The sequence below is a fragment of the Delphinus delphis genome, chromosome 1 (genome assembly GCF_949987515.2).
Source record: "Delphinus delphis chromosome 1, mDelDel1.2, whole genome shotgun sequence".
Classification (NCBI taxonomy): Eukaryota; Metazoa; Chordata; class Mammalia; order Artiodactyla; family Delphinidae; genus Delphinus; species Delphinus delphis.
The window spans coordinates 15,780,456-15,794,222 of record NC_082683.1 but is presented as its reverse complement, the minus strand read 5'-3'; the positions used below and the strand labels follow the sequence as shown (position 1 = coordinate 15,794,222).

The following is a 13,767-nucleotide window of genomic DNA, read 5'->3' as shown; positions in this document are numbered from 1 at the left end:
ATGTATTCATCATCTCTTAAATTCCTTGAGTTCAGTGACTAGATCTAAGTGTTTATTCCTGCATAATCATAATAAATACTCAGTAAATACTTGTGGGGTGAATGACTTTGAGTGTGTTTTGGGTTATGGCGTAAATCATATTTGTCCCGAATGGAATAGCACTGGCTTAGAAATACTTGGATTTGGTGGAGAGGGAGTTTCTTCGTTTGGAGTGTCAGCATGGTTTCTGCTCTTTAGCATCCTGTTAGAACAGGGGATCCCCTCCACCCTTCTACCCCAAGTGTCAGCTCAGGCTGTAATGTTTAGTGGTTGGAGAAAAGATTCAAAATTTCTTCTCCAAACACCTCAAGTGGTAATAGTTTGGCCCTCATCGGGCTTCCAAGTTGTTAATCTTTTCAACTTAACTTATCAAGTAATAAGTTTCAAAGAAGTCTCATGATTTTCTGCTCCTTGGGTGCTATTCTAGTAATTCTGGGGAGGTGTGGCAAAACACATCTCTTAACTTTTGGGTTACGATTAACCCTTTCTTCAGATGTCCTGTTGTTGGCCTGAGTGTATAGCTTTCCATTTTGTCTTGTTCCATACCACAGACCCCTTTAAGCCCTAAGTCAACTTGATTGATTTCTCCCTGCACCTGACATTCTTCACCCACCGTTCAGACCATTGCTCCTTGACAGAGCAGCTCTTGCCTCAACACTTTGTTCTTACGTGTTTCTGTTTTGTTTTTGTTTTAATATTTTATTTTATTTTTTTGGCTGTGTCGGGCCTTGGTTGCAGCACACGGGCTTCTCTCTAGTAGTGATGTGCAGGTTTTCTCTCTCTAGCGTGGCGCGCAGGCTCCAGAGCCTGTGGACTCTGAAGTTTGCGGCACGCGGGCTCTCTCATTGAGGCGCACAAGCTCAGTAGTTGTGGCACCTGGGCTTAGTTGTGGTATGTGGGATCTTAGTTCCTGGACCAGGGATCAAACCTGCATCCCCTGCATTGGAAGGCGAATTCTTTACCACTGGACCACCAGGGAATTCCTGTTCTTATGTTTTTAATGATATTCAATTTCTTCTTGCCTGCCATTTGGTTTTTTTTTTTTTTTTTTTTTTTTTTGCCATTTGGTTTTGATGACCTCGCTTTTTGTTTTTGTTTTTGCTTTTTTTAATACAACCCTCTTAAGGCAGAGATACTATGTTAAAAACAACCTATTTTCTTTCTCATGGAATGTGTTTTATTAGGCTGACCTTAGATACCGGTTTGTAAGAAACAACTCCATTTTTTGTTAATGTGTATATACTTTTAAAAAAATCAGGAATTTTGCAGCAGAGAATATCAGAATTAGATGGGACTTTAAAGATATCCATTCTTTGCTTGATTACAAAGTTTGGTTGCTATTGTAGTCTGATGGTAAAAAAGAGGCTTTTGGGGTGCCCTGGCAAGTTGGAAATTGGTTCTGTATGGTTCATGGTTCTGTATGTACAGGTAATGACTTAGCTTCTTTGCTTGAAGAAAAAAGAAATACCACTTATTAAGGGTGCCAACAATTTATTACTTCACTGTTTTAACAAAGTACTACACATATAATAGGAATCAGAACTTTAGTTCTTTAGAATAACCCTGGTTCTGTTTTCTTCAAATCTTACCTTCATTAATATATTTATTGTTATTTTATGTTTTCTCTGCAGGCCTCAGCTGTTGAAGAATGCTCTGCAGAGAGCAGTAGAGAGAGGCCAGTTAGAACAAATAACTGGCAAAGGTGCTTCTGGGACATTCCAGGTTAGAGGCTAAAAAGGCTTGGTTGTAGAGAAGTAGTTCTCAAAAGTTGTGGTTTCAGGACCTCCTTATACTCCAAAAATGTATTGAGGGCCCCAAGAGGTTTTGTTTATGTGGGTTGTACATATCAATATTTACCATATTAGAAATTACAACTGAGGAAAATTTTAAATATTAATTCATTAAAACAATAATAAACCCATTGCATGTAACATAAATAACACTTTTTATGAAAACTGTATTTCCCATGGGACTTCCCTGGAGGTCCAGTGGTTAAGCCTCTGTGCTCCCAATGCAGGGGATACGGGTTTGATCCCTGGTCAGGGAACTAAGATTCTGCATATGCCACATGGCACGACCAAAAAAAACCCTGTATTTCCCAGAATAAAAAAAATTTTAATGAGAAGAGGGTTACTGTCTATTATATCTTTACAAGTCTTTACTGTCTAGCTTAATAGAAGACAGCTGGTATCTGTTTTAATATATTCTGGGTTACATCTATGAAGAAAATCCAGCTCACACAGGAGTACAGTTAGATAAATGTGGAGTATTTTAAGATAATTTTCAGGTAGAGGTTGATACTATTCGTTGATAGTATATACCAAAACTCAACAAATGAAAGTATTTTGTAATAGCTTTATTGAAGTATGATTTATACACCATAAGATACAATCATTTTATGTTACAATGTATAATTCAGTGATTCTTAGTAGATTTACAGTGTTGTATAACCATCACCACCGTCCAATTTTAGAGCATTTCCATCACCCAAAAAAGATCTCTTGGGCCCGTTTGCATCACTCCCTGTTCCCATCCCCATCCAACCTGTTGATCTATTTTTTTCTCTGTATAGATTTGCCTTTTTGCATATTTCATGTAGATAAAATCATACATTATGTGGTCTTTTGTGTCTGACGGCTTTCACTTAGCATAATGTTTTTTTAGGTTTATCCATGTTGTAGCATGAACCAGTACTTTCATTCCTTTTATTGCCAAATAGTATTCCACTGTATGGATCTGACACACTTCGTTTATCCATTCACAAGTTGGGTTATTTCCACTTTTTAGCTATTATGGTTAATGTTGCCTGTGAACATTTATGTCCAATTCTTTGTGCGGATATACATTTTTATTTCCCTCGGGTATATAAGTAGGAGTGTGGACTGCCTGGACTATATGGTAAATTTGTTTTAAGAAACTGCCCAAGTGGCTGCATCATTTTGCATTCCCACCAACAATGTATGTGTAAGGGTTCCAGTTTCTCCTTTGCCAACACGTTTATTGTCTTTTTTAAATTATAGCCATACTAGTGAATACAAAGTGGTGTCTCATGGTTTTGTTTGGCATTCCCCTAAGACTGCTGATGTTGACCATTTTTTCATGTGCTTAATGGACATTTATTTATCTTCTTCGGTAAATGTCTATTCAGATCCTTGGTCTATTTTTAAAATTGAGCTATTTGTTTTATTATTGAGTTATGAGTTATATAACTAGATACAAGTTCCTTATCAGATATACGATTTGCAAATATTTTCTCCTAAACCCATGCTTTCACTTTCTTAATGGTGCCTTTTGAAGCACAAGTGTTTAATTTTGATGAAGTCCAGTTTATCATTTTTTTTAATTGCTTGTATTATTGGTGACATATCTAATAAATTATTGCCTAGCTTAAGATCAGGAAGATTTACTCCTATATTTCTTTTAAGAGTTTTATGGCTTTAGCTCTTACATTTAGGTCTGTGATTCGTTTTGAGTTGTTTTGTTTGTGGTGTGAGGTAGGGGTTATAAATTCATGTTTTTGCATGTGGACATCCAATTGTCCCAAAACCATTTATTGAAAAGACTGTCCCTTTCTCACTGAGTTGCCTTCGTACCTTTATCAAAACTTAATTGACCATGAGTGTAAGGGTTTATTTCTGGATTCAGTTCTGTTCCGTTGATCTGTGTGTGAATCCTCATGCCACGATCACACTGTCTTGATGACTGTAGCTTTGTAGTAAGTTTTGAAGTTGGGAAATATAAGTCCTCGACTTTTTCTTTTTCAACAGTATTTTGACTATTCTGGATCTTGTGCATTTCCGTGTGAATTTTAGGATTCACTTGTCAATTTTCACAAAAACTCCAGCTAGGATTTTGGTAGAGATTGCATTGAGCCTATAGATCCATTTGGGAAGAATCACTGTCTTTACAATGTTGAGTTTTCCTATCCATGGACATTCACTGTCTCTTCATTTATTTAGATCTTTAACTTCTCTCAGCAGTGTTTTGTAGTTTTCAGTGTACAGTTCTTATATTTCTTTTGTTAAATTTGTTCCTAAATATTTTACTCTTTTTCCATGCTATTGTGAATGGAATTTTCATTTTCAGATTGCTCATTGCTAGCCTATAGAAATACAGTTGGTTTGTCTTTTGATCTTGTATCCTGCGACTTGCTGAACTCATTTACTAGTTCTAGAGTGTTTTTTTCTATAAATTTTTTTTTAACTTTTATTTTATTTTTGACTGCTTTGCGGCTTCATTGCTGCATGCGGACTTTCTCTAGTTATGGTGAGCGGGGGCTACTCCTCTTTGTGGTGCACAGGCTTCTCATTGGGGTGGCTTCTCTTGTTGTGGAGCACGGGCTCTAGGCGCACGGGCTTCAGTAGTTGTGGTGCACGGGCTTAGTTGCTCCGTGGCATGTGGGATCCTCCTGGACCAGGGCTCGAACCCGTGTCCCCTGCATTAGCAGGCAGATTCTTAACCACTGTGCCACCAGGGAAGCCCAGTTCTAGAGTTTTTTTGTAGGTTCCTTGGGATTTTGGGGTGGATTCCCTAGAATTTTCTACATACAGGATAATGTCATCTGCAAATAGACCATTTTACTTCTTCCTTTCCAATCTGGATGTCTTTTTATTTTTTATTTTTTTCCCTCCATGCCTGATTGCACTGGATAGAACCTCCAGTGCAGTGATGAGAGTAGATGTCTTCGTCTTTTTACCCATCTTAAAGGGAAAACATTCATTCTTTCACCGTTAAAACTGTGGGTTTTTCATAGATGCCTATTATCAGATTGAGAAAGTTCTCTTCCGTTACTGGTTTGTTGGAAGTTTATTATGAATGGCTGTTGGATTTGTCAAATGCCTTTTCTAAAACTCTTGAGATGATCATATGGCTTTTGTCCTTTATTCTGTTAATATGATATTACATTCATTGATTTTGTGGTATTAAAGTATGTTAAAGGTGCCATGTGGAACCTGAAACCTTATCAATGAACTTGTTGTACTCTGTTACCTTAAAATCCTGTGGTCTGTCTTGAACTTTGAGTGTATCTTTTAACCATAATTTTATAACTTGGTCATTTGAAGAATAGTAGTTCATTGAATTATGCAGTTTTTAAAATATTGGCACATTTCATCCAACAGTAACAAAAATCATGTTCATTAATATCACCCACTGATCTCATCAGAACAACGTTGAAGTATTGGGAAATTATTGTGCTCGTGATGGTAGATACAAGTTTTCCACAATTTAAATTCTCTCTTGAAAAGTTGAACTTATCATTGGCAACAAATACTCTTAGTTGTTTTCCTTGATATGACAGGCTCACTTAATTCATTTTCAAGGAAATGACTACCAGATACCCAAGTCTGATTAACCATAGTTTATCTGTTAATTGTTCCTTCAAATAAAAAGGATATTCCATGAAAAATTCAGCTCACAACTCAATCACTAGGTGCTTTTCCTTGAGACTACCACCATCCCTCCAGATGCAGCTGACATGCTTTATAAATTCTTCTCACTTTGCCCCATCAAAGTATCAAAAAAACATGCATTGGAGTTGAGATTTAATAAAATCATTTTTATATCAAGGACATTCCTAAGTGAAACTGGGTTTTTTTTTGGTTTTTTTTTCTTTTAACCATAAGCGTATAGCAGTAAAGAATGCAGTAAATACTGGTACATTTCTGTGCCTCCACAGGTAGCAGCGGTTTTACCCATCATTGTTTTTCCACCATTAGTGCAAATGTCATCACAGTGAAAAAGGCAAATCATATCTTAGTATTATTATGAAAATAGTTTTAACCTTGCAGGTCCTCTGAAGGGATCTCAGGAACCCCAGGGGGTTTGTGGACCTTTCTTTTGAGACTCACTATTGTAGACCATACCTCAGTTTGTCCTTTAACCTTTTTGCTTATTGGTGCTAACCTTTGTTCCCCAGACTTTTGTCCTTGAAGTATGTTATATAATTTTCTTTTGTATGATACCCTAAATATTTATCAGACTTTTCCGTTGCCATTTTCCTTACAGGATTAAAAAGGCTATTATTTTTATAAATACTCCATTTTTCAGATTCAGAAAAAAGGAAGTATTCTCAAAAGTGTTAATTTATTGGGGTCATAACAAGTTAACCTCCTTATTGGAGTAGAGCTGTCACTCTCTTTGGGTTAGGTTGGCTTTTGCTATTTTCAGTTGGATGGAGGGGTGGATAGAAGGAGAAAATATCCCTAGGAGGGTTGGGACTCCTCAGTTAGGTTGAATACCTGAAGAGTGGGAAGAGAAAGTCCCTAACCTGACAATTTATTGTAAAACATATCTGTGCTAATGCAGGAACTCCGACCCACCTGGTGCAGAGGAGTCTTGTCTTGACCTGCTTTGGGAGAGTGTTGTCTTGATGCTTTTCTCTTCCTCCTTGGAAAACAGCTGAAGAAATCAGGGGAGAAACCCCTGCTTGGTGGAAGCCTGATGGAATATGCCATCTTGTCTGCAATTGCTGCCATGAATGAGCCGAAGACCTGCTCCACCACTGCTCTGAAGAAGTATGTCCTGGAGAACCACCCAGGGACCAATTCTAACTATCAAAGTAAGACTCAGGGGTGAGCACATTTAACGGGGAACCAGGGGATTGTCTTGTGAAAGGATCCCTAGAGATCATGCTGTTAATGAAAAAGCACTAACTACTGACTGAAAACCAAGAGGGAACAACTTTACAAACTTTATTATTTACCAAAAAAGAATCAAGACTTATCCTTGATTTAGTGTCTGCTGAGGATCAGAATTTGATTTTACTTTGCTATATTTTTCTGATATTTATTTTTATTATAATAGAGACAAATTTCTAGGTTCGAAACACCTCTCAAGTATAGTATCTTTTCACCTACTTCTGAATGTTTACCAGAACATCTAATATCACCCTGAAACCAAGCCATTGTTTTAAAATACTTACCACTTAGGTTATTTCTTATTGACTTAAGCCCTAAACAGAAAATACTTTTTTTCAGTAAAGTATATTTACCCTGTCAGGTGGTGATTTGAGATTAGAAACCTTGCCGTAGCAGCATTATCACATACAGATTAGTGAGTGTATATTTTCTCAGTGAACTGTGAGAGTAGGCACAATGATGTAGGGTGAGGAATATGAAAATTAAGTAACAGAAAATACAAACTAGAATATATTGTTTTAGATGAAAAGCTAATTTTGAAGTCTTTTTTTTTAATAAATTTATTTATTTCTGGCTGCATTGGGTCTTTGTTGCTGCACGCAGGCTTTCTCTAGTTGCAGCGAGCAGCGGCTGCTCTTGGTTGCGGTGCATGGGCTTCTCACTGCGGTGACTTCTCTCGTTGCAGGGCATGGGCTCTAAGCGTGCGGACTTCAGTAGTTGTGGCTCGCGGGCTCTAGAGCACAGGCTTAGTAGTTGTGGTGGTGTGGTGCACGGGCTTAGTTGCTCCACGGCATGTGGGATCTTCCTGGACCAGGACTCAAACCTGTGTCCCCTGCATTGGCAGGTGGATTCTTAACCACTGCGGCACCAGGGAAGCCCTTGTATGGCTGTTTTTTCTCTTTCTTTACTTAAGATGTATACTGTGATTAATTGTGCATATTGTCCCTGTAGATTATTCTGTGGTTTTCTCTTTTGACCAAGTGTTAGAAGATGAATTTGGTTATTAACCTTTTCAGTGTCACTAATAATTGTGGCAGCTATTTATTTGGACACTGAATCACAGTAAAGTGTATTTTTATGTGTTTTTATATGAAAGATGAGAACTGGTGAGGCCTTTGGGAGCCATGATAGTGTTTTGTTACTGTTTGCTGATTCTTGAGAAATTGGTTTTCTCTTTATAGATATCCTTCTAAATGCTTATCAGTACTTACAGGCACTCAGTAGATGTTCGAATGAATAGAAATGAGAGGTTGAGTTTTAAGTTGGCTATTAACCATTTATGTATGACTGTAGGGCAAGTCATTAGCCACCCTTGGCTACTATTCCACTTTCTGTGCAATGAGGAATTTGACACAATGGTCTGTAAAGTCTCTTCCCATCATAATTTAACTCTTTCCAAATTTATGGACACTTAATAATAATTTAGTGAATTAGGTAAAAATCCCTATGACCACAAGGGATTCACTTAGCACATGTCAGGACAATAAATTGATGTATAACTGATTGTGGTTGAGGGAATTATCAAATCTGAATAAATAAGTACTTTCTTCATTTCTGAATTTATTGTTCAGTGCATTTGCTGAAGAAAACCCTACAGAGATGCGAAAAGAATGGGTGGATGGAACAGATCTCTGGTAAAGGATTCAGTGGCACCTTCCAGCTCTGTTTTCCCTATTACCCCAGGTAAGCACCTAGCCCATAATGTGAAGTATTGGTCATTGCAAATTTAAAATCTGACTCCAGATTACAGGTTTGGCTTAACTTATTTTGCCCTTATTGTTGTTATACTGAACTGAATATACTTGAAAATAAAGACTACTTAAGGCAGTATTGTTTTAGAGCTGAAGGTTTTCATATAAGAATAGGGGGATTGGGGCTATCCTGCTGGAACTTACTGTTAGGCGCGTATTCCTGAAATCAAGCATTGAATTTTCTTTGAGATTCTTGGCCAGTCATTTAGATGTTCATTCCTTCTAATAAAGAATAAAGTACATGGTAATGACAGGAAGATTATTAGAGGATTATGTATGTTTTAATGGTCCAGCACCAAGTAGGGAGAGCACTGGCTACTTCTAAGAATCCTAATCTGCCTCTTCATACTATAGAGACAAGGCTGTTTGTTTGAAAACTTGTCTCTTATACATATTTATTCATTTAACCAAAAAAAATGTATTGAGCACCTCCTATGGACCAAGCATTTTTCTGCGTACCCATGCTTTCACCTTCTTACACTTTCGTTTCTAATAAAGTGCCATGACATGTACCACTGAAACCTGTTTCAGCAGTGTAGTGTAGCTTGCTTACGTTGTTCTTTGTGCATAAACATAAGTGTTACTTGATTGAATGTGTATTATTTGAGTTTTTCAAATGTTTAAATATTCTTAAAATCATGCACATACAGTGTTATAATTTAAGGACTTATTAATCAGTGGGATCAAGTTTTCTACCATTAAGGACAAAGAAAATTTAGAATATCCTTGCTGAGTTTCTCAAAAACTTTGAAGAGATTCAGGCTTTATGACACTTTTGAGGTCTTTTGCCAGTATCATAAAGGCAGAAAATATATACTGCTGTGTAGGCTGTTCACCGCTGTATAGACCATTCACTGCTATATATTCAGTGGCTGATAACAGTGCCAAACACATGTCAGGAGCTTAAATAATTGTTTACTAAATAAATGATGGAAGTATCAGTTTTATTAAATGGAGGGAGGAAGGGAATGAGGTATGGTCTGGGACTTTTATAGATTTGTCATAACTTCATATGTTTGTTCAAAATAGGTTAAATTGTACCTGATATTTGTAACCTAACTTGACATAATTGGGGAGGGTGGGAGGAAGTGGGTTATGTTCAGGGAAGAGCATATCTAGGTTCACATTCTTTTCCTTGTCCTGATGGGACTTCTCTTTACTTTTTTTTTTCTTACTAGCCCAGGAGTTCTGTTTCCAAAGAAAGAGCCAGATGATTCTAAAGATGAGGATGAAGATGAAGATGAGTCATCAGAGGAGGACTCTGAGGATGAAGAGCCACCACCTAAGAGAAGGTGGGGACATGTGGAAAACCCTTCTTAGAGCTGAAAATGACCGCACTAGGAGAGGCTGTGAAAAGTGTGTTGACAGTTCAGGATCCTTCTCAGATTCTTTGTGTAACATTTGAATTTGTCTTGTTCTTGAGCATTTAGAGGCTCTAAACTTGTGAAACACTGTGAATATGTAATAACTCTTTGGTCAAACCTGTGTGTGTGTGTGTGTGTGTGTGTGTGTGTGTCCATAGTTTGGTTATTTGAAGAAAAAGAATTCCATGTTTTTCTAGGAAAAACATGGAATTATGTGTAGACTTCAGGAATTGGTTGAGTTTTTATACAATTTTAGTAAAGCCTTTAGGTAAAAAGTAATAACCCACATTCCTCTTCTTAACCTAGGTGACTTCTACCTTTGCTATTTCTTTTTTGGCAAAGTATCTGGTCATCCTGGTGAAGTGAATCTTTCAAGTACTAAGTAATTGCCTTTGCTCTTTGGTTCTCACAGGTTGCAGAAGAAAACCCCAGCCAAGTCGCCAGGGAAGGCTGCATCCATGAAGCAGAGAGGGTCCAAGCCTGCACCTAAAGTCCCAGCTGCCCAGCGAGGGAAAGCTAGGCCCCTGCCCAAGAAAGCCCCTCCTAAGGCCAAAACTCCTGCCAAGAAAGCCAGACCCTCACCCCCAGTCATCAAAAAACCTAGTGGTAGCTCTTCAAAGAAGCCTGCAGCCAGTGTGAGAAAGGAAGTGAAATTGCCTGGCAAGGGCAAATCCACCATGAAGAAATCTTTCAAAGCAAAAAAGTAAATTTTATAGGAAAAAAGGGTATCATGATGAAATTCAAAATCTTATTTTCTAAGGTCAGTGTGCATTTGTTTTAGTTCGATGCTTTTAAAATTACATTTTTTTCCTCCCCTATGAACATTATGGGGAGGGAATATAAATAAACCAGTTTAGCCATTTGTTAGCTTTAGGTGCTCTTCTTGGTGCCTGCCCCTCCCCCCGCACCCTCCCTCCCAGTCATTTTAATTTCTGTGATAATTCTGGACTTCCCTGAACTGTATAATCTATACTTGTCCTTTTTTCTCCCCCCACCCCAAGCCTCTTTCTTTTTTTATGGTCAGCTTTGGCTTTTTTTTTTTTTTTTCTTCCAGTTTTATCTAAACGGTTGCGAAGATTTTTATATTTGTTAGAAAGCATCAAGAATGGGATGCTAGTCAGGTGCTGGAAGTAAAAAAGGAGGCAGTATAGCACTGACTGAATCATAACGCCTCCTGCCTGGAGACTTCAGTTATAGCTATAATAACTAATCTTATTTATAAAACCACTCCACTAGCCCCTTCTCTCCAACTGTAAACACAGAGATGTCTTAGCTTTGGAAATAGGCCAAAAACATTATGATCTCATTCAATTCTGAAGATGCACGACTCCTTTGGGCCCCTTTTCACATTGATCAATTCCTAGGTATTTTTCATTGACCCCTGGGCATTGCATTCCCTCAAAAGCAAGCACAAGATCTCTCCACCACTTGTTTTTTGACGGAAGGGGAAATATAGGAACATACTGAATTTGTGATTTCTGGCGTCACCTGTGTTACCAAAAATCAAAACATATAAAATCTTCTTGATCAAATGTTTAAATATATTTTTTAATATTTGGAGCATAAGTTGTCACTTCCTCTTTGCCTTTTTTATAAGGAAATATTGGAGAGTTATACCATTACTAATGTAGAATTGTTAAGTGGAAAAACATACAATTTGCTAAAATAAACTGTGGGTTTTTTCCCCTCCTTTCTTTCCATAGCACTTTTGATAACAAGCAAGTGGCTTCCTTTTTGAGTTACTTAAAAAGAGAAAAGAAAAAACAAATGAAGCCCGACTACCTAACCCTTTCTTATTTGTATTTGTTTTAGTATTGTGAAGTTGTGTTAAATAGCACTAGCTTTCTAAGAAATATTGATTTCTGGTTATCATTTATCTTCCCTGTGGCACTTGACATTTTAATTGTCTTAAACTTTTTGGTGTACATCTTCTGGCCCCTTGAGTGCTGCCAGAGGCGAAAGATGTTTGTTTAATTCATTCCATTTGCATTGTCTCCTGGGATCCCATCTGCAGCCTGAAATGTGGCTGGGAATTGGACTTGAGAAGATTGGCTTGAATTAGATCCATAATCAATGTATGATCCCATCATGAGTTCATTGGAATTTGTGTTGCATGTAAGGCAATCTTTCCTGTTGTAAATCTTCCTTTTTTTATGTACATATATTTTGAAAAATATGAATAAACATGAAATTTTAAAAGCTGCTGAACTGTAGCTTATATTTAAAAGTTTCCAGTATCCTGGAAGTAGCCTTTCCTTATCCTCTGAAGTAGCCGTAAGTGTTGCACTTACTTTGAGTCTTTGCCACTCCACTCCTTGCATTAGCCACCATCCATTTTCTGTTCAAATACAAGCTCCAGTTTATTTGCTTTTTGAATTTTTATATGGATGGTAAATGTTTCTAACTACATTGAACCTGATTATTTAATGCATAAGAGATTTTTAAAAATCATTTTGTATTTTATTAAGGTCCTTGTTTTCAAGATCATAAATTCCAGTTTTTCATGATTAATGTCTACACATGTCCTTGGACTAGAAAAATACAGCACTGCAAAAGAATTGATAAACCCTAGAGACCTAATTCTAAAAGTAATTCTAATTTTCTGTTATGCTATTTAGCAGGTAATAATTCTTAATAGTACAGTTGTTAGGAACCTGTGCTAAGAATACTCTTCTGGAATCAAAAGTGGCAGGATTTTGGTTGGTTTCTGTGTTTTATGATATTGTTTTATTTTAAAAAGAAGGCCTGAACAGTCACCTGGTGGCTGTGTTGTATATCAGGTACTCCACCATAGAGTGAGACACTTAGATCATTTAAGGTCCCTTCCTACCCTGACACTCTGTTAAATTCACAGAATTCAGGTAAGGACAAAACTGTCCTTGCTTTCAGCATGGGAAAAGACAAGAGGGCCGTTGCACTCTTCCAGGGAAAATCCCCAGCTTGTCAAAGACATGCACCTTCCTGACGTTGAGACAAAAAGATGTTTGGGTTATTTCCCTTCCAGCCATTCTCAAGGAGCAGAACACAATTTTTACTTCCATGTTACAGAAAGGAAAACAGCAAACGCAAAAGATAACTCAGCAATTATTCGTGTGGATCAGTGGCTTCAGTACTCTCTGTTAGTGGCTTTTAGTGAGCTCAGCTACAGTGTTTCATATGTCCTTAAACCACCTACAAACTGCCTTTGATAAATGAATCTCACAAAGTGCTGGGAGAGAGATTGTTGGCTTCTTAAAGCTCAAATGAGAAAGAAGAGATATACCATTGCAGGAAGGGTGGAGTCCTTTCCTTAGTAATGTGACAAAAGCATTCAACACCGAAATCTATCCTAACCATCCACGCAGATTTAACTAAAGGAGACCTGGTCCAGTCATGTCTATTGTCTGTAACTAACAGGAAAATTACTTGGAAACAAGAGCTAGGTAATATACTAATACCTCTGATGTTTTTTCCATTGTTGCTCTTTTATAAAATTTTGTCAGCCCCAGGATAGGCTTGCTAACCTATCCTTACACCTGCTTTATTTTTTAATTTTTTTTTAAATTTATTTATTTTTGGCTGCTTTGGGTCTTCGTTGCTGTGCACGGGCTTTCTCTAGTTGTGGTGAGCAGGGGCTACTCTTCATTGTGTTGTGCGGGCTTCTCATTGCAGTGGCTTCTTGTTGCGGAGCATGGGCTCTAGGCGCACGGGCTTCAGTAGTTGTGGCATGTGGGCTCAGTAGTTGTGGCTCGCGGGTTCTAGAGCACAGGCTCAGTAGTTGTGGTGTACAGGCTTAGTTGCTCCGCAGCATGTGGGATCTTCCCGGACCAGGGATCGAACCCTTGTCCCCTGCATTGGCAGGCAGATTCTTAACCACTGTGCCACCAGGGAAGTCCCCTTATACCTACTTTAAAGAACCTAAGAAGTTATTCTTGTTCAGGCCGAGATTCCCTTGCCATCCTGATCTGTCAGGAGAAAGAGGTTAAGCCAGCCTTA

General features: G+C 37.9%; 1 protein-coding gene across 4 annotated transcripts in view; it reads left to right on the top strand.

Annotated features, from left to right (window-relative positions):
- The window catches only part of HP1BP3 (heterochromatin protein 1 binding protein 3), a 35,019-nt gene extending 23,025 nt beyond the window's left edge, over window positions 1-11,994 (top strand). For all 4 annotated transcript variants that reach the window (XM_060015565.1, XM_060015579.1, XM_060015573.1 and 1 more), the window contains 5 exons: window positions 1,671-1,761; window positions 6,439-6,598; window positions 8,249-8,360; window positions 9,607-9,720; window positions 10,205-11,994. In XM_060015565.1, the coding sequence (XP_059871548.1) occupies window positions 1,671-1,761; window positions 6,439-6,598; window positions 8,249-8,360; window positions 9,607-9,720; window positions 10,205-10,499 (772 nt within the window). In that variant the 3' untranslated portion in view covers window positions 10,500-11,994. The remainder of the gene's footprint in view (window positions 1-1,670; window positions 1,762-6,438; window positions 6,599-8,248; window positions 8,361-9,606; window positions 9,721-10,204) is intronic.
- Window positions 11,995-13,767: the final 1,773 nt, after the last annotated feature.